Source organism: Balearica regulorum, chromosome 23 (genome assembly GCF_011004875.1).
Source record: "Balearica regulorum gibbericeps isolate bBalReg1 chromosome 23, bBalReg1.pri, whole genome shotgun sequence".
NCBI lineage: Eukaryota > Metazoa > Chordata > Aves > Gruiformes > Gruidae > Balearica > Balearica regulorum.
The window spans coordinates 6,564,706-6,585,594 of record NC_046206.1 but is presented as its reverse complement, the minus strand read 5'-3'; the positions used below and the strand labels follow the sequence as shown (position 1 = coordinate 6,585,594).

Sequence of the window (20,889 nt, the reverse complement as noted above, 5' to 3'; positions counted from 1 at the left end):
GTTGCCAACTGACAGGTCCGTACAGCCCAGCCCATCTGTTACACAGAGTGCCACCACACACACACCCACACCTCTCCTGCCCTGCCTGTCTTTTCTGAAGAGCCTGTAAGAATCCATCACAGCACACCAGTCACAGGACTCTTCCCACCAAGTTTCACTTATGCCAATGATATCATAGCACTGGGACTTAGCCAAGGCTTCTAGCTCTTCTTGCTTGTTCCTCATGCTGTGTGCATTGGTATAGAAGTATTTCAGATGCGCTTGCACGTACCCAACACCTCGTGGAGCAGACTGAAGAGTGTTACTAGCACGCAGCCCCTCTGATTGTGGCCTGCCTTCCCATAGCTCGTCACTGGCCATGTAGTTACATTTCAGCTGGGCTATTGGTCTAACCCCTGTGTCTGACGTGGTGCCCCTAGGCTCATCTCTAGCAAGCCTGGTTCTATCCCCTTCCCTTTTCAGATCTAGTTTAAAGCCCTCTCCACCAGCCCTGCCAACTCCTGGGCTAGAATCCTTTGCTTGGATGGATGCAATCCATCAAGAGTGGCTGCTAATATTTTTTGCTACTGTACAGGTGAATACACTGAAGCTTAAAACTTGTTAATTGCAAATGTTTCTGGGAGGGGTGTTGGAGTTTTTTTCCTTTTAGAGGGTAGGATGGCGTCTGTCTCGGATATTTGTGTTTGTTCTTTCGCCAAATATAAATTGGCTCAAAGGGGCAAAACAAATCATTCTGACAGAGATTCTGACTCTGCAGCCAAGTTGCTGCTTATCTTATCTTGATAAAATTTCCTCCGTAACATCTCTTTCCAGCTCAATGAATTGCTTTGTAATATGGTCAATATTTGCTATTGTTGCTGCACTTGCCTTGTATTGAAAACAGACCTGGTGAAATAAGCTTCCATGTGAAACAATGGGGGTGTAGAAGTATGCAAGAGCAAAGAGATATACCTGCCAGCCGCTCGTTCCGGAGCTGCTCTCTAATCAGCCCTGAGGCTGACAATGAGCTGTATCCCAGCCACAAGCTGCCTGTCTAGCCATGTACGAAACCCATCCTTCTCCTCCCTGCTTGTGCGCCTTTGCTCCTCCATTCATTGTTTTACTAGCCTGGTGCTCTCTATTCAGCTCTTTCATATTTCAAATGTCAGCCAGAAACCTCATCCAGGTTTGCTCCTGTGATGCCAATAACACAATTCCTACGGCTAGTCTCTTGTCAAGCACTTTCTCTCCAGGGTATTTTATTTTGCTTGTTGTCAGCAGCTTTCTCTGGAGAAACTCAATCCTTCCCTCCCTCCCCCTTCTCCCCTGTCCTTCTGTTAAATAATCTGTCTGCACAGCCAAGCCAAAAATGGCTATTGTAGAAAAATGGGCCAAAAGCCCAAATGTTGCCTGGTCACTAACTTTGAGTAGCAAATGCAGAGCAATTGTTTTACCAGCTTGGCTCTGCTGTGGCTTCAGTTCACCTCCAAGGACTGAGGCAGCTCACTGACACTTCATCACAGAAGGAGCTGAAATTGTTCCCAAACTTGCCTGATCCCACTCCTTGTTGATGTTGGATCTGTATTGGCTGCCTCCAAATTGTCTAGCGGAGCAAGATCAAGGAGGCTGTTCTGTCGTCTTGCTTCAAGCTTACTTAAAAAGGGATACTTGGGTGAAAATTAGTCCAAATTAACTAACAGCATGAATTTAAAGTGGATTACTTAAACTACACTGGTCTATAGCATGGCTGCTCTTATTCAGAATAAAAGTGGCCTTAATTTGTTTACTTCAAAGCTAAATTAAATGAAGCCTGCTTCTAATTCTGGATAAATGTGCCCATACAGGGGTTTAATCCAGTATACCTATGCAAATCTTATTCATATTAACTGCCTTGATCATCCACTTGTCAACAAGTCTCTGCAGAGCGGGATATTCCACAGAAACTGGAAGTTTGGTCTGTGAATTGCTGATGATCAGTGTGTGTATTTACATTATGCTTGCACCAAGGCTTATTTCCCTGATGTCACAGTTTGTGACAAGCTTGCCATCCATGGCAGGAGTGGAAGCAGTCTTTTTGAAGATGACCCTGTATCCCTTTAGGACCTAGCAGAGACCCCCATCTGAGCTCTCCTGTCTCAGTATCTTTGCCCAAGGCATTGCAGTGGTTGGATAAGCACCAACTTCCTTGGCTAGAAAAGCTGGAGAAGGGAAAGAAATAAACCTAATTTGTGTAAGTATAGGGGAAACAGAACACTGCTAGTATTAGTGTCACTTTTGTATTAATAAGTCTCTGATAAATCCCCAGGTTTTTTCTCCAGTCTAAAAATACTCCTCCAAGTTGGCAGTGTGTTGCAGTTGTGATAATGAAAGTTTAGCAGCATGTGCATGCCATAGCTCCTGCCCTTTCCTCCTTGGACAGGCAGTAGCTCTGCAGTTGTCTAAGGAAAGACAAGAGGGCACATCTATTGAGATGTAAAAAAGCTAGTCATGATTCCTACCTTCTGAAAGGCCACAGCCTGGAAATCATCTCCATTTCAGTGGAACTGAGTGTATTATGGAAATGCCACGTCCCTGAGCCAGTGAGAGTGGTAGAATACAAAAGCAAACTAAGAATAGCATCAAATTTAAAAACAAAGTCAATTTTGAACTGATTGAAGTTTTATATAAAAATTTAATCCCAAAGTCTATGGAACTCCCTACTAACAGCAATTACGGAGCAAAAGAAGGTACTCTGCATGCATTTAGACTTATGAATATGTGGTATGATAGTGTATCAGCTGAGGACCCTGTTATTGGTGCTGTACCTTCACGTTGTGAAAACTTTTAGTCTAAACTGACACTAAAAGCAGAAACTGCAGCACGAGCTTGACCAAGTACCTGCCTCCTGATCAGCTGATATAGAGAAGATTATTTTTCTGCTGTTTTACGGCAAGTCCTGTGCTTAAACAGTATCTTTTGGGGGTAGCTCTGAAAGCCATGAGCCCTGTTTGACTGGGGGATAGCTTCTGTGGGTGAGTGGGTTTGGGAAAACGCGTGCTGTAATGGAGCTCTTCGCTGCAAGCTTTAAGTGGTGAAAAGAATTATCTGATCTGCGTTTAGGTGCCCGTTAGCGATGTTCATGTCCTCCCTGTGCATGTTTTGTGTTCTCCACGGTGCATGTTTAACTGACATGAGGACTTTCATACTCATGTAGCAGAATGACTGACCAGAGAGTCATTCTCTGTTACATGCTAGTGGAGGGATCTTAATCTTTGAGTGTCCTCATGTATGTGAAGTATGTGAAGAAAACCAATGTGCTGCAGAAAAGGAATCCACTTGTTTTTTTGTGCAAAGGGATAAAGGAGACATGGAATACAGTGGCAAAGGGGTCTGTGGTGGTATCCACCCAGTTCGTCTTCACTCTTAAGCTTTTGGTTTTAGAACCAAGGCTTTGAGCTGCATCAGTCCTTGCTTGAATCCTCCATAAGGTGCTTGTTGCCGTCCCACCCATCTGAGAGCTGGCTGCTGGAGCTAGCACTCGGTTACTGAGGCAACCCTGGCTGTCAGGGGCTGTACTCATCCTGTGGACAGCCTTGTCTGTTGGGAGAAGTGCCAGCGGAGCAAGGGGAGAGTGAGTTTCCACACGTAATGATGGATCCAGAGTCGTGGTGAGCCTCCGTCAGCCTCAGGCACTACAAAGATAGATGCATGAAGCTTTGCATCCCTGTGAGATGTCTGAGCTGCTGTTGTTTAGTTGGGACAACGAAGCTGACCAGTTGTGGTGCCAAGCAGGAAGGCAGGGTGGACTGGTGTGCACCTCCTGCAGGTCTCCTGCTCTCTCTCCCTCTCCTGTTTTGAGACTGTTTGAAGAAATTGGACTATTCTATTTTTTGTACAGCTGCTCTCTGCACGATGGTGACAGCATAATTGGCCAAGCTGAGTTACTCTTATGCCCTCAGTAGGAAAGGGGGATGGAAACATGGTTCCCTTAATCTGTCTTGTCCTTGAAGCCAGCCACAACTCATCCACTCTGTGGCCTTAAAGGCAATGTAGAATTAGCTTGTAAGGCAGCTGTAAGACTAATTTCTGCTTAGAGCAGCCTTGGAAGAAATGTCCTTTTCTTGCGGTTTTTCCTTGAAGCTTCAGTAGCAGATTGAAAATTCACTGTGCATGTAATGTACAGTAATGCACAGTGCACTTACTTCGTTCTAACTCGGTTTCAGAAGTTTGTGACTTGCAGCAACACAGTTGGGCTCAGCAGAAAAAGAGCCCCAACAGATGTCATGGCAGGGGGACTGGGTGGGATTTAGTGTGGCCAGAGCAGCTGGGGCAAAGGAAACTTGAAAAGCAGCAGAAGGATAACGTCAGCCGTTTCCTTGCACAGTCTCTCTCCTATTCCTGTCCACAAGGACGCTGAGTTGCCTTGCGATGCTTGTATTCGGGGAAATGTCCACAATGGATTTCCTCTTGCAGAAAGCATTTACCACTGACTTCATCCTCGACAGAACAGAGCAGAAAATGTAATTGAACCAGCAACTCATTAATACCTTGGTCTAGTGGGTAGAGCAGAAAGACTTGGGAGTCAGGACTCCCAAGCTGATTCCCAGCATGGTAGCTGACTGGCTAGTGGCCTTGGGCCAAAGGACTCTTGTTAAGAGCTTGCTCGCCAAAGCTTTGCTGGTCAGTAATTTGAATTCTTGCCGCTTGTTTCAGGCCATACATGAGGGGTATGCGCAGAGGCACACAGATGGTTTCCAGGCACGTAATAGAAGTTTCTTTGCAGAAGGGGAGAGTGATGCCTCATCAGTTGATTATGGTTCAGAGAAAACACTTTAATGATTGTTTAAATGGAAAATGTTTTGGGGCTGGCACCATTTGCCTGTGAGCAGGGGCTGGCTGTTTTCAGTTTTGAGGCTGGACACTGATTTTAGGAGAGAGGGATGGTAAGGCGTGCTTCGGACCTTTTCCGCTGCTAGGCAACCCTGCAGCCCCAATGTCAGTGCAGCTATGCGAGGACCACTGAGGGAGGTTTCTGGACAGGCAATTCTTTGGGGCTTGCACTGTTCGCCCGAGAGCAGGGGCTGGATGTTTTCAGTTCGGAGGCTAGATGCTGAATTTGGGCCAGAGGGACGGAAAGGCGCTGTTCAGACCCTTTCGGGGTCTAAGCGAACTAGCAGGCCCAATGTCAGTGGGGCTGTGTGATGGCTGCTGATGGAGGCTTCAGGCCAGGCACCCCTTTTGTTGCTGACACCTTTTGCCTGGGAGCAGGGCCTGGACGTTTTCAGTTTTGAAGCTGCAAAATGGCCACAGAGAGATGCCAAGTTGCACATTGGAGTTTTTGGATGCCTAAAGGAGCCTGCAGCCCCAGGGTTAGTAGGGCTGTGAATGGGGCCATGGTTGAGATTTCAGGAAAGTAACACCATTCGAGGCTGGCATATTTCATTTTCAATTATAAAGCTCGATGCTGGGAAATGGCCAGAGAGATGGTAAGTCACACACTGGAGTTTTTGAATGGCTAAAGGAGCCTGCAGTTGCAGGGTAGTAGGGCTGTGAATTGGCTGATGGTTGAGGTTTCAGGGAAGAGGGGATGGACGTTTACAGTTTGCAGGCTGGACAGTGATTTGGGGTGAGAGGGACGTAAGGCACTATTTCGAGTCTTTGGAGGTCTAGGTGAGCGCACAGCCCCGATGTGAGTGGGGCTGTGCGAGAGCCACTGAGGGAGTTTTCAGGCCTGGAAGCAGGGGCTGGACATTTACAGTTTGGAGGCTGGACGCTGATTTGGGGCGAGAGGGTTGTAAGGCACTCTTTGAAGCCCTTGCGTGGCTAGGCGAGCCCGCAGCCCCGAGGTGAGTGGGACTGTGTGAGGTTCGCTGAGGGAGCTTTCAGGCCAGGCACCCCTTTTGGGGCTGGCACCTTTTGCCTAGGAGCAGGGCCTGGACGTTTTCAATTTTGAAGCCTGTAGCCGCAAAATGGCCAGAGAGAGATGCTAAGTCGCACCTCGGAGTTTTTGGATACCTAAAGGAGCCTGCAGACACAGGATTACTAGGGCTGTCAATGCGGTCATGGTTGAGGTTTCAGGAAAGAAACACCAGTCGGGCTGGGATCTTTCATTTTCAATTTTAAAGCTCAACTCAGGAAGTGGCCACAGAGATGGGAAGTCGCACCTCTGAGTTTTTGGATGTATAAAGGAGCCTGCAGTCGCAGGGTTAGTAGGGCTGTGAATTGGCTGATGGTTGAGGTTTCAGGGAGGAGGGGCTGGATGTTTACAGTTTGGAGGCTGGAAGGTGATTTGGGGTGAGAGGGACGTAAGGTGCTGTTTGAAGCCCTTGCATGTCTAGGCGACACTGCAGCCCCGATGTCACTGGGGCTGTGTGAGGGCCACTGAGGGAGGTTTCAGGCCAGGTGGCCCTTTTGGGGCTGGCACGTTTTGCCTGGGAGCAGGGCCTGGACGTTTTCAGTTTGGAAGCCTGTAGCCGCAAAATGGCCAGAGAGATGCTAAGTCACACCCCAGAGGTTTTGGATGGCTGAAGGAGCCTGCAACCCCAATGTTACTAGGACTGTGAATGGGGCCATGGTTGAGGTTTCAGGAAAGGAATACCTTTAGGGGCTGGGAGCTTTCGTCTGGGAGCAGGGCCTGGACGTTTTCAATTCTGAAGCCTGTAGCCACAAAATAGCCAGAGAGAGATGGGAAGTCACACCTCAGATTTTTGGATGCCTAAAAGAGCCTGGAGCTGCAGTGTTACCAGGGCTGTGAATGGGGCCGTGGTTGAGGTTTCAGGAAAGGAACACGAGTTGGGCCTGGGACATTTCGTTTTCAGTTTTAGAGCTTGGCCATGGAAGTGGCCACAGAGATGGTAAATCGCACATAGGAGTGTTTGGATGCCTAAAGGAGCCTGCAGTCGCAGGGTTTGTAGGGCTGTGAATGGGTCCATGGTTGAGGTTTCAGGAAAGAAACACCCTTAGGGGCTGGGACCTTTCGTCCGGCAACAGGGCCCGGACCTCTTCAATTCTGAAGGCTGTAGGTGCGAACTGGCCAGAGAGAGAGATGCTAAGGTGCACCTGGGAGTTTTTGGATGCCTAAAGGAACCTGCAGTCCCAGGATTACTAGGGCTGTCAATGGGGCCACGGCTGAGGTTCAAAGGAGGAGGGCCTGGACATTTAGCTTTTGGTGGATGGAGGGTGATTTGGGGCGAGAGGGACGTAGGGCGCTATATCGAGTCCATGCGCGGCTAGGCGACACCGCAGCCACGATGTCATTGACGCTGTGCAAGGACTGCTGAGGGAGGTTTCAGGCCAGGCTCCCTTTTGGAGGTGGTACGTTTGCACCTGAAAAAACAATGGTTAACTTGAAGCCTCATGGGCTTTTATGGCATTGATTGCTATTGCATATATATGCTTCACAAATAGTAAATAACCCCTCTGGCTCGTAAGAATGGGCATTTCTTGATTTTGCTGATGGCCTGTCTGCCCCTCAAAACCTACTGTGAAAATTACTCTTTTAAGTTGCGTTTCAGATTCAGGGATCTGACATGACCAAGTACACAGCCTCAGCCCTTGCAGCTCCGGCATAGCAATTCCAAGCCCTCGGTGTTTCTGCAGACCAGACCACAAAGTCTCCCTTCAGGCACCCAGAAAAAGCATCTGAACAAATATCTGAGTAGTTTCTCCCTGCCTGTAGCTCAAAGTAGCAGTGGTTTGAGGTTGTGCCCAGCTCCTGGCTTGGCAGCTGGGGTCAGCAGCAAGGGAGGCCTCTGCCTCGCCTCCAAGTGGCAGAGCTCACTGCTGAGTGAGGATGCTGACCGTTGTGCTCCTCCTGAAGAGTAAAAGGATGTCTGAGGTAGGAAGGAAAATTTTGTGGATTGTGGGTTTTAGTGGCTTGTTTTTTGCTTTTGAAGTTGTTTTGCTGTTGAGGAAAATATTTTCCACTTTAAAAAGTGGTCCTTATTTGACATTGTTTTCTTTTCCAAAAGTTTCTTTCACATAAGGAAAAAATGAGAAAGTTTAGACCAGCTTCTCTTTCTCTTGCTCTGTTGCAGAAATTGGTGACTGCTCTCTAGCATATTAACGTACCTTCTCTACTTGACTGTACTACTCAGCAAGCATTAGTTGGAAAGTTGTTGCACTATCAACAAACTTCCACTTTCTCTGTATTGGTGAAGCATTAGTGGCTAGCAGAGTGTTGTATTCATGTCTGTGGAGGGACACGTGCACATATTTTTCTTGTGCAGCCCCAACATTCCGGTCTTTTGCTGTAGATGGGCCAGATTATGCTTCCAGTTCCCACCCTCTTGGGGCTAGATAAAGGGTGAAAAGCTAGCAGAACTAGAATTGGATTCAGAGAAACAAACAAAAAAAATCCTTCAAGCCAGGTGATTGAGAGCCCCTCAAAAAAAAAAAAGCAACTAGAAGGTGGCTGAAGAAAAATAAGATGCTAATGAATTAAATGAAACTTGTGAAAGGCAAGTATTGATGGAATGGAGAGGGGCAAGGCAGGTGTCTTCTCATCCTCACGCCTCAGCAAGGCCTGGCCTCTGTGTGCATTTCTGCTGTCTGCCTGCCTGAAAACCTGGCCCTATCTGGCACCTTTTTTTATTTTTATTCTTGTGTTTGATTTTGTAACTTGAAGTGCAGCAGAATGAGGCTCTCCTGGAATATTACTATGGAAGTTGTCTGCCCTAGAGAGTGAGTGACGTGGAGGAGGGGAGACTTGGTTTTTACCTGCATGTCTATGTATTACCCTTCTTACTGCACTTCGTTCTTTCACGTTACTGCTTTCCTATGGCATTTCTGCATATCGGTTTGCTTTTAGTTACGTTTGACACCTGTGGGTCAGGAACAGTTTCTGCCTAGATAGATCCTGAGAATATCTCACTGTGATTTTCGAGTAGTCTAGAGGTAGAGAGGAGATGGGGCTGCTGTATACTGCTGAGGTGCAGAGCACAGCTAGAAGCCCTGAAAACCATTGCTGTCTCTTCCATTGGGATGACGCAGATCACCCACACTTCCTCTCTGGGAATGTGCCAGGTGACTTGTTCTCATGGAAGCTTTCCATATCTCCGATCTTCAACTGTTCATGCAGTTTGAACGATGCATAAAGTTCCAGCACTTGCTACAGTCAAATATTCTTCTCTAGCATCTTGTATCTTTAAAAAAATGGATGAATACATTTTTTTACTCGAAAACTTTCCCCTTGGCCTTTGTGCAACCTGTTTCCCCTTTCTAAGCTGTCATACTTTCTGCAAATCTTGCATCTTTCTTCTAAATATACAATTACCACTAGGGTTATCTGCTCTTTTGTACAAGGATCTCATTCTTTCCTGTTGCCTTTGATATTTAGGAGGGTAACTTTTTTCTTTGTCCAGAAAGGCGGCAGCCTAGTTGACTATATCTGGCTGCAATTAATAAATTTAGTCAAGCTATAACAGTATGCTGTGCTTCTGGGGAGATTTACCTTTCCTCTTCCCCTTGTCCCCTATTAATCAGCCTGGCAAAGCTTCTTCTGTGATGCTGGGGAGTCACTGGATGGCGTAAGAGGGAGCACGTTGGGTTTGCTACAGTGGGAGTGTTTGTACGTGGGGGCTGTGACAGCTCAGGAACCTCTTCCCCTCCTTTGTGAATGGAGGTGGTCTCTGCTCTGGGACCTGCAGGCAGCTGCACTGGGGTTGCAGAACAGAAGGGAACGGGGGTGTGGTGCTGTGTGTCTGAGAGAAATGCTGGGGTGTTGCGTAGTAAAGCAGGAGTCTCTTGTGAGATTCTGGGGCTTGATGGGCTTCTTTTGTCACAAGTTGGGAAGAACTCTTGTCCCTTTGTAGTACAATTACTTCCTTGGGCTAGGAGCTGAAGCTGCAGTGTTGCTGGCAGAGGCGTGATAAGTCTGAGCACTTGCAGGGAGGGAAATCCAGAGTGGGAGATGGAAGGACAAGACAGATTGGACGCCAGCTCTGCAAAAAGTCTGGAGGAGGCCTGTGTTGGGCCGAGAGATCTTTCCAGACAGGTGATAAGGCAGATACCATAAGAGAAGCCTGTCTTGACTGCCACTTTGAATTATGAAGTGCAGACATAATGTCTGAAGTCAAGGGTGTTTGTCTGGAGGTTGATGATTTACTTTGGTCCACTGGGGCAAGGAGGGATCAGTGGCTCTGAACTTCAAGGGTCAAGATGCTTCATGACGGAGTTGAGGGAATTCTAATTTCACTGTGCATTTCACTGTGGCAGTTATACTGTGTGTGCTCAGCAGCAATGCTGGAGCCTGTACACACACACACCCCCCCCCCCCATGTTTAAGCAGACAGTGAGGGATCCCTGGCAAGGTTTCTTCAGGACACCCAACCCTTTCCCAAGCGCATTAAGGCAGGACTGTTTGTGTTTCTGATTCCTGCTCCTCTCTGACTGCTCGAGCTGTTGAGATCCAGTGGCAACTCAACCAGTGGTTGGGCAATGTGCGTCTTTAAGTATCTTGTTGAAGTACATAAGGCATGGATCTGCAGTGTGAAAAGCCTGTGCTGTTATGTACTGTTGGGCTGAAAAGCATTGCCTGCAGCAGGATGGTAGGCAGATAAACTGCAGCTGGGTGGGAAGATGGGGCAGGGAAAGTTGAATTGTTTGGGCTGGTTGTGAGACTCCAAGAGCCAAAGTTATAACTTGGAAGATCTGTGTTGCAGGCTGAAGAACCTTCTTTTAAATGGTACCTCTTGGTGGTGTGCCCCTTAATTGTCCCAAGGGCTCTGTCCCACTGCATGCGTGCACCCAATGGACAGAGGACAAAAAAAAAAAAAACAAAACCAAAAAAACCCAAACCCTTTGGGAAAGGCCAATGAAGTGATTGCAGAGGGATAGGTGGATGGTGGTGTGCCAGTTCCTGATGCAGAGCTGGCTCAAAGCTTTGCTACAAGCAGAGCTAAGGGCAGGACCGTGCCCTCTCTGTTCTTACCACGGGGGGTGAGAGGGGGTTGGATAGTATTGGAGCAGGGAGCTTGCTCCTGCTGTTCCTGGGAGGATGAGAGGAGCAGAGCAGATTGTTTTTTTCCCCATCTGATTTGGTTGTTGCTGTTAGCATCTACATCACTAAATGCTCCCTCAGAAGTAGCTGGTCTGGCTTTCCTGGGCTGTGGGCCTGCTGCTTTGCCATCCATGACATCCTGTTTTTTGAGGTGATGGCAGGCTGTTCTTGCACCAAGCACTGCTTTAGCACCAGGAATGCTAATCTAGGGGATTTGTGTGACCTCCCCACATCCCTCCCTTGTTCTTGTGACACTCTGCCAAACTTCTGTCAAGCCCTGCTGGAGAGGGGCACCAGAAGCCTCCCAACTTGGAGGGCTTCCTGCCTGCAGGTCCCTTCACAGTGGTAGGAAGATACCAGCCGTCCTGCTGCCCTGCTTGGGCCTTGGGGAAGGAGTCTGCCTGGAGCAGATACCTGATTAGTGCGAAGGTGCGAAGCTGAATCCAGTCTCGTGCCCAGCTCTGTGCAGGGAAGTGAGGTTCAACAAGTTGCACCCCGTGCACTGCCGTTGTTCTGCGTGTGTGGATTGAGATGTATTTGCATAAGCTTTGCTCTGACAGATGCTGGGCTTGGTGCTTGTGGCTTGGGGGGCATCTTCTAGGTTCGTAGTCTGATAAGCCATCTTAGCAGGGCATCCTTGCTGATTGGAGGAAGACAAGGGACGGACAGCATCTTCCTGGCTTTTCCAGTATTGGTTGCTGCTTCTGGATGACTCTTCTAGTGTTGATGCAAATGTATTGTAGTGTTCTTCTAGGGATGAGGTCCTTGAACAGTTGATAGCTTCTCTGAAAAGCAGCAGTGATCTGCCTAGGTCTGCAGTTTGCTTTTCAGTTTGGATGCTCCAGCATTAGCGGTAAGTCAGCCTTCTCGGCTGGGTGCTCTGCGTGACACCTGCAGGCTGCTGTGGCATTAGGGAGACAAGCAGAGCTCCTTAGGAGACTGCGTGCATGCTGCAGGAGCACCGAGTGCTCACTATATTCTGTTTAAATATGGAAGATTCCATCCCTAGATAGGAGGAGCTGGAAACCTGGACAGAAATTACTAGAACGGAACACAATCCTTTGGAACGGTCTACAAAGGGCTTTTAGAGGCAAATGTGGTTTAACAGCGCTACCTGGTGGAAGCACTTCAGAAAAATCGATCTTATGCTCAGGGTTTTACCAGTCTCTAGACACACTCTAAATCTGTCCGTCTGCCCTCTTCCCGCTCTGCTGTGTATGTACCAGAGGGTGCTACTCGGGACAGGTTGTCAGAGACTTTTTTGGAGTGTTTTCATCTTTCTTCCTTTTCTTAAAGCAGTGGGACGGGAAATAAGGGTGTGCAACTGAGAAATGCTGTCAGCATTGCTTGTATGCAGAGTCCTCGTTTGGTGTGTGGTAGAACACCAGCTGGTAACTTCTGTGCTCACTGTGATCTTGTTATTAAAGGAAATGCCCTTGTTGGCTGGGAAGGCACGGCCCTGCTTTGGAAGTGTTTCAGGCCAAAGCAAGCGGGGAGGTGATGTGTCAGTTTTTTGCGGGGATGCTCCATGAGGCAGTGGGTTTGGATCTCCACTATTCCCACACCCACCAAACCGGAGTCTTTTTTTTGATAGATTTGATCATTGACAATTAATGTGCTGTGCAGAATATCTGTTGAGCTGCCACAAAAACTTTAGTTAAGATGTGAATTTTTCTACTAGACTTGAGGAGAGTCGAGATTTTTGTGATTGTAGTTGTGTGTCCTGCCTGTGCTGGCTTCAGGGACAACTTCAGTGTTAGTAGCATTAACAGATGACTCTTCATCAGGCACATACAAGCAGGGAGGGGGTGCGCGTCATATGGAGATGTGGGAAAGCCCGTCTGATTCTTGTCCTAGTTGGGATGTGGCGACTGCTCACCAGAGGAAAAGCTTGATGTCTGCTGCTTTTAGCTTATCAAGGCAGCGGAAAGGTGTTGCTCATACTGAAATGTAGCGTGGCACTTGGTTTGCAAGGCAGCCTCTGGGGTCCCCCTGTCCTGTCTGTGGTGCCGTGGAACAGCAGGGATTCCTGCTGCCCAGCAGATGGGAAAGAGCAGAGAAGGGGGGCGGGGGGGGGTCAGCTTGCTGGTGGGACCTTTCTTACAAAGACCTGTTTTGCTGACAGGCTGAATGTGTGCTAATAAGTAAACCTGGATGGTAAAGTGAGGATTTGGGAGCGGGTGAGGCAAAGATTTCAAAAGATGGGGCTACCATGAGTACCTACCCGGCAGCCTGTCCGTGCTCACACAAAAGGCTTCTGGGCCTGACGGATGGTGTAGGCAGTAGCAAGAACCCCGCAGCAGACTCCGTCCTCCTGGCTCAGCGGGGAGAGTGGGGCTGGCCTGTCCTCCAAAGAGAGGACTGCTAGGTGGGTTTTATTACTGGCAGCACTTCTAAAGAGCACAACACTTACTGAAGACTGCTAGAAGCCCTTCTTACACTGATAAAAACACATGAAATTAGCTTCCTTTAATCATCTTTTTTGCTATTCATTAACTATGAACACTATTACTCCAGTGCCTAGAATCCCGCCTGGCCAGCTCTAAGGGCCAAGGTGGCCTGTGCCATCTGTTAGTCCTAACTTAATCTGCCCTGTGCCTTCTGTGCAAGTGCCAAACTATTTCACCTAGCGCTGTCGTGCTGGGTGAGAAGAAAAGGACCCTAAAAAAGCCCGGGCTTGGTATTTTTTGACACAAAGCGGTTGTCACTGCAGGTGTAACTGCACAGACAAGCAGTGGCACGGGCTAATGGGGAGCAGTTTTGCAATAGCCTTGGCATATGAATACCAAGTCACCTCCTCTGCTGTCTTTAGAGATACCTGCCAGCATCCCTGCAAAGCATGGCTCTAAACTGGCTTTTCCCTTTTTTAAATTATACTGTTAATTAATAAGGCGGAGGCAAAACCAGACACAACCACAACGGAATAGTTTTTAACCTGGCTTGATTAATGCTGTCAAGTTGTACATCTGAGTGTGAGCTCAGTGGGACTGTTGCTTTTGTTTAATACCACAAGACACCTCAGTCTGGATTGTTCCATTACAGTACAAATAAAAAACAGAAACAAAACCACATCTGCATCATACAAGGTGAGAAGAATATGAGAATTCTAAATATTTACAGAGAAGGGCAAGTGGGGAAACCACAAAAAATATTTACATAAAAATACATGAGCTCATCGGCATATACATTTTACACCAGTTCACAAAAAAAAAGACACTATATAAATTAAAGTGAAGGGAACTCCAAAGGGAACCCAAGACTTTCTGGGCTGTTTCTCTCATGCGGCTCAGGGAAAGAAAAAAAATCAAGTCTTCTACAGCAGGAAAATGAACTGCAAAACAACCCTTTTCTCCCCACTCCCTCCCCCCGACTGGACGAGGCAAGACTCTGCACACAAAGGTATTACGGTGTCTGTTTGTTTAAACCAGACCATGCCTTTCAACATTGGGTATCTGTAGCACGAGGCTCTAGGAAAAGAGTTGCATGCCTAAGCCGCCTTTAACAAAAGTAAGTAAAACAACTTATCATCCAGATTTCCTAACATGTAACACATCACTTCAGTCAATGCCCTGTCAAGGTACTGAGGAATGGCAGAGTACATGTGAGGTTCTGTCCCGTTCTGGGGTTAAAGAGGAACAGTGTGTTTTCAAGTTGGTTTTGGTTTTGTGTAGCAACTTACTACTGCTGTGCAATCCTTACTGACCCCCCCCTTCAAATGATGAGCATAAACCGAGGATCTCTGGAAAGACATAGGCACAAAGTTGTGGGTGTTTTGACATATATGAATATAGATTTCACCTGATAAGAATCTTTAAAAATCAGAAATTAATGCTTAAGACTTCATAGGGGCTAGGTCCTCCTTACTCACCTAACATCATCTCCTATGGGTTGCACATTCTGCTCCAAAGCAGAGATGGAAATCTCTGTACACGGTAGTACACTACCAGACCCTAACTCTTGCATGCACTAGAGAGAAACTCAGCTGAAAACTTAGGAAGCAACAATTTAAGATGCAGATAGCTTGTGGCAAGTCTAAGGGAATTATTTAACAACATAGCTGCTTGTCATGTTGCTGGAGATAAGGTTCAGCAATAAATGACTTCATCAGAGCAGAACTGGACTTGCAGTAGAGTATTATGTGTGTTGCTGTCCCCTTGCTCCCTCGCATTTCTCTGCTACGATGCTAAAACCTGAACTACCAACTTACCTCCAGATCATCCACCTACTTAGACATCTGGTGTAACCGCTCCTCCTTGCTGCACTGCACAATGCCCTTCTTAATCTCAGCTGGCTGTTTTGACTTTATGGTGAATCAATTAATGAGGACGTAAAACTCAAAGGACCATCAGATTAACCACAGTGCAAGAGCAGAACTGCATAGTTCACTATATGGCTTTGCGCGGGGTGGATGCGGGGATGACTGCTGAATCACACCAAATGTTGAAGCCATGGGCAGTAGCAACGCTAACAGAAAGGTGTTCATCTGTGGTGTTATCTGGGAAAAGCTGGTGCCTTAACCTTGGTTTTTTGGGTTTTGTTTTTTTTGTACTTGTGGCTCAGCCCTGGTGTACTGAAGTTGGTTTCTCTGAACCATGCTGATGTGGCTGTGTGCAGAGGGATGGCATGACGCTGGGTATTAAGTTGCCTTTTTTTTTTTTAGTGGAGACTTTCTTGTTCTCAAGGAGAAGGCTGTTTGTAGCAGCCATCACTGTGTATGGGTGTGCACTTCTAGAGCTCTTTCTGAAAAGTGCTGAAAGCATTCTTGTTTTGAGAGGGTGCTTAGCACCTGGCACTTCATACAAAGCAGTGAGCTGAAGAGCCCAGGCTCAGGCAGTAGTAGCGCAAAACTATAAGGAACAGAAATTGTCCAGGGATGGCACTTGATCTCTAGAGGGGGACAGTGGCTTCGAGCAGGAAAATCCAGAGAGGCATTTACAGTCAACGGGAGCTGGGCTCAGGGCCCTCAGAGCAGGATAGTCCTGGTTAACATAAGGCCAAAACAGCGGTTAGGAGAGTTGCTGTGGGGGGCAGGAGCGGGGAGTTAAGGCTTTCATGGAGAGAGAGGTTTTACCTACAGCTCTCATTACCTGAATCCCAAATAGCCTGAACCAAGCACATTGTCCCTGCTTCAACTGGAGACCTCGGCAGGTAACTGGCAGCTGTGGGGAGACTGGCTGAGGACTGGTACTAGTCCTAACACTATACATGCCTCTCTTGAGAGTGCACGTGCTTAAACTGGACTCTCTTGGTAATCTTGCACCAAGGAATCTGGACAGGTCAGCCCTCCCTAGGGAGTTAGCCAGCAATGTAGACAGGGTGGCCCACAACGTGGCTCACCTAATGGCCCCCTTCCATGTATTTTTGTTAGTTTTCCTTTAAAGAAAACATTACAAAAAAGCATTTCCTTGAAGAAAAAAAAAAAATAAAAGCCCAACCCCTCTACCTGGTAATGACTCACAAGGAGACTGTTGTAACCTGGATCACAGTGCTTCTTTTTTTCCTTCTGACTGCCAGATACATTTCTGTAACATGTAAGAACAACTCTTCTAAACAAAATGCTTAAAACAGCAGCACTGCACAAAAAATAGGACCATAAGGTAACGTCACTGAAACGGCCCCAGACAAGGCTACAAGATTAAAAGAAGCAAACAGTCAAAGACTAGTTAGCTACTAGAAGCAGGTTTTCCTTATGATTTAATAAGCCCCAAAATAGCCATGAAACTTGTTCAAATAACCATCTAAGTTCCCTTTAACTTTCACAGCTGTGTGCTAACTGCAGGGCCGCCAGGTCTTTAATAAAATGTTAGTGATCCAAAAATGCTAGAAAAGTTCTTCAACCGCACGGAACAGGAATGGCCTTGGAATTTATCAGTGACCATTTAAAAACTCCTAAATCTCAAGTATTGCTTGCAAGCCCTGCCTAATGAAATGGATGTGCTTTATAAGGTAGGGTTGCAGTAAGACCTGGGAAGGCTGAGAGGCTGCACGCAAGATGCTGCGTGGCTTCTTTTACAATACGGCAAGCTTTTAAATACCTAGGAGAGGGTTGTTAGTGTGTTCTAGAGAGCGCACTGGCCTTCTGTCCCTACTGCTAACTGAATACTGGTATGAGCTACACTTGCGATACAGGAGGCAATACTATTTCACAGCACGTAACTACTCTTGTGTGCCACGACTTCACAGGGATCCCCTTGCCAACACAGAACTTAAAGGTTACAGAAAGCTGCGTCCCGTAGACCTTCGGTTTAAGGTCAACAGGAGCATTCCCTGATCTGAGAGCTGCAGGATCTGGCCCCGGGCACACAGCTGGTCATGCAGGTAAACTTGGCACTGACACACTCATTCCCAGCTGGGAAGTTGGGCTCCAATTTACAAGCTGGACATAATGCTATAGAGATTTTTTTATTTTTATAGTATTTTTTTGTCTAGAGATGATACTGTCTGGCCAGTCACAACATGGTATTAAATCGTCTGGACTGTAGCTAGCCTAGCACTAAAGAGGATTTGGCATGAAAGGGGTGCGCTGTTCCCAACTGCATGTGTATGGTTTGGTATATTTTTGTTGTATGTGGGGTTTTTTTTTCTTTTGGTATGAGAAATGCAAACCTGCCCTACTTGGCTTCCATAGCTGGCCTCCGCTTACATTAGAGAAATTTAAAGTAATTTTGATTTCTTGTAGTCAGAAGCAGCTCGTTAAGCAAGCAATTTTAAAAGTGTGTTGTATTTTGAACTTGCTTCAGAGCCTATTCCACAGGCTTGAAGTCAAAACAGGCTCCCACCCACTTCAAAGCAATGGAAGTGGATCTGCTATGCCTAAGCATCAATTTTCAAGGGAGAGGCAGGACCTCGGCATTTATCAAGAAGAAAATACTTGGGAAGACTTCGCCCCCCCCCCCCCCCCCCCCCCCCCGCCCAGCTTCTAGCCCACTTCTGCTGCAAAACCTCAGAGGGGGCAGAACAGAGGTTCTTCCAGGGCATGTCATGGAGCCCCTTTCTTGGAAGCTAGCAGTGGGAAGGGCAACGTACTACACATGGGGCTCACGGGGGGGACAGCTGCATGCACAGGACCGCGGAGGTGTGGTGAGGAAGCGGTGGTAACTGCCAGTGTCAAATCTGGGGAAGGAAAAACTTCTCCTTCCCCTGCCCCGACAGCATCTCTTTCAGCTCTGCCCGGCCTCTCTGGCAACATCTGTGTGCCAACAGCCTGCCCTATTGTTCCAGTTGTCTCAAAACTACATGAAAAAGCTATATCTCTACTACATAAAAACAGTGAGTGGGGGGCTGGTAGGGGTGGGGCTGAAGGTGGGTTTGCTTTGCTCATCGGGGCAGGGGGGTTAGGTTTGTTATTTTTTTTTTTCGTCACTGAAAAAATAAAACAGTCCGCTGTCCAGCAGAGGCTGCTTAGACTCTATCCCTCCTTCCCCCCACGCCAGCTCACTCAACATGGACCTCTGTTTCAGGCCTCTGCAAACACAGCTCCGTCGGGAGGAAGGCTCCCTGGCCGAGGGCCGTGGCGTAAGTTCTACTGTGCACATGGGTAAAACTGGGGGGCGCAAACCCCCCTCCTCCACCATAGCCCCCTCTTTGGTGCTGAGGCATGGTATGGTAATCCTCCAAATTATCATACTGGGACACCACAGTCATAGTGCTTTGGCGTTTCCCAAGGGTTTGGTATGGGTAGAGGAGGGCAGAGTCTCTCTCCATGGTTTCGGGGTGCTGCATTCTGAGGCTGTGGCTCCGTTCGGGCTTGGGCGGTGGTGCCATGGGAGAGGTGCCGTGCTCCTCTTCTTTGTAGCAGTCTCTGGAGTGCTTCTCCATGGATGTGCTCGGTCTGGCTCGAGACCTCTCCAAATCTGGCCTGTCCTCTGCCAACCTCACCTCCTTGTGGTTCAGTCTCAGGGTCTCCTGGTTCGCTGGGATGTACTTCCCGCCCGAGTGCTGGTAACCGATGGGCTCGGAGGGCTCTGGGCCACCTTTGGGCCTGTAGTCGGGATAAGGGGGCCCGTTTTTGGATTCGGAAGGCTGCCTATGGCTTGCTTCCTGCTGCAAGTGCGTCCTGTGTTCGTTAGTGCTGCAGCCGGGCTCAGGCAGCTTCCTGTTCCGGATGCTGCTCTGCTTCTGGGGAAGGGACGGCTTCTCCGACTGCCCGTTCCCGTAGGCTCCGTGGTAGTGGGCTCTGTCCAGCTCTGGCTCAGGGTGCTGCATGTAGTAACGCTCGTCCCCCTCGGGCGTAGCGGCTTTGGCCGGGTACCTGCCCTCCTTCCCTTCTGCCACAGTGAGGAGGCCAGTTTTCCCAGGATCTGACTTGCTGCGCAAGTGAATCACATCCAGTCCTCCCAGTTCCTCCTGCAGCAGCGGGGTCACGTTATCGTACTGGGACATCACTGGCCCTTTCACTTTCTGGCGCGTGCGGCTCTCCCGGCGAATAGACTGCATGCGGTACTTCTCCATGTCCTCGAGGTCCCACGACATGTACATGTGCTTGATGTCCGGGGCAGGAGGCACATCTCTGCTGATGAAGCTGTGCTCTTTGCCTGCCAGGTGGCCGATGAGGCCACCCCGAGGGTAGGCGGACAAGCTGGGATAGCGGTACAGGCCTTTGCTTTGCAGCCGGGAGGCGTACGATGCGAAGTCTCGGCTGGGCAGGGGGTGGAAAGGCCGGACCCGCACAGTGTTGTAGGGGTCTAGGTCATAAAAGCTCCCATCAGCAGTGGTGTAGTAAGAGGATCCGGAAGAGCTGGAGTAAGGGCTGTAGCGGTAATGTACCCGCCCGTTCTCAAAGTAAGGCTGCAGCTGAGTTACGTGGTAGTCGGAGTGGGGCTGATATGGCTTGTACTGATAGAGGGGCCGTGGGCAGTACACTGGCTCGTCGTCCGGAGGTACCTCGGTCCGTGAAATGGGAACGGAGCGGATAGCGGAGGCAGCAGGGGTGGGGACGTGCAGCGACTGAACCCTTCGGATAGTGGGGTAGGGTGGAGCATCCTCGGCATAGCTGGCGTTACGCAGGCCTGTCGGGCTCACCGAGGACACAAACTCTGTCCGGCTGCGTGGCTTGGAGTGCAGAGCTGAGGTGCTCTTCCCTTGGTTTGTGTAGGTGTTGTAGCGAGTGCTCGCAGAAGTGGGTGTCTCTGACCGAGGCGGGTAGGCTTGGTGCTGGTCAGGCTTGCTGTGGTAGATGTGGGGAGGAACGCTCTCGGGCCTGTACTGATGAATGGAAGGAGGCTTGTGGTGCAGGTAGCTGTCTGGCCCGGAGGGCTCAGGGATGCTCTCTGGCTTGGGATGTGGCACGTACACGGACTGCAGGGAAGCATGCTTGGGCGGAGGAGGTGGTGGCGGTGGCAGCAGGGCTTCCTCCACAGAGGAGGCCAGCATGGAGGAAGAAAGGAAGGCGTGATAATTGGAGTTGTTGATGGCATCCGTGTTGTTTGAGTGCATGGCGGCAGCGATTTTGCTTTCCAGCGTTCTCACAGGCGGGACGGGGGGTGTAAAGCTGTAGGAAGAGTGAGTAGGGACGGACTCGGACCGCAGGTGCAGCGGGGGAGCCCTCGTAGTCTCCCGAGGCTTTTCCAAATGGCTCTGGTGGCCCGTGGGCACAGAGGAAGAGCAGCGGGTGGTAGAACTGCTTTCTGAGACAAAACCAGGTGTGGGCTCAGGTGACTTTTCAGGTGCGGTTGGGCCCCAAACCTATAGGGAAGAAACCAGCAGAAATTAGAGGCAAGCATCTTCTTCCTTGCTCCTATTCTGCAGTTAAAATATCACAGACACTTGTATGAATTAGTTCAATTGAGGTTTTTTTTCTGCAGCTTCTGTTTGCTGTGGAGAGCTAGTGCTGCTCGCTGTAGAAGAGGAGGTGTGTATGCTCCCTTCCGCAGCAAGGGCAGCGTGGTGCCTCTGGGAGACTTCAGGACCTGTCACAACTGGCACTCTGCAAA

At 48.7% G+C, this 20,889-nt stretch overlaps 1 protein-coding gene across 14 annotated transcripts in view; it reads right to left on the bottom strand.

Annotated features, from left to right (window-relative positions):
• Positions 1 to 13,881: 13,881 nt before the first annotated feature.
• The window catches only part of ARHGAP32 (Rho GTPase activating protein 32), a 246,324-nt gene continuing 239,316 nt past the window's right edge, over positions 13,882 to 20,889 (bottom strand). For all 14 annotated transcript variants that reach the window (XM_075774813.1, XM_075774812.1, XM_075774811.1 and 11 more), the window contains one exon: positions 13,882 to 20,641. In XM_075774813.1, coding sequence (XP_075630928.1) covers positions 18,392 to 20,641 — 2,250 coding nt within the window. In that variant the 3' untranslated portion in view covers positions 13,882 to 18,391. The remainder of the gene's footprint in view (positions 20,642 to 20,889) is intronic.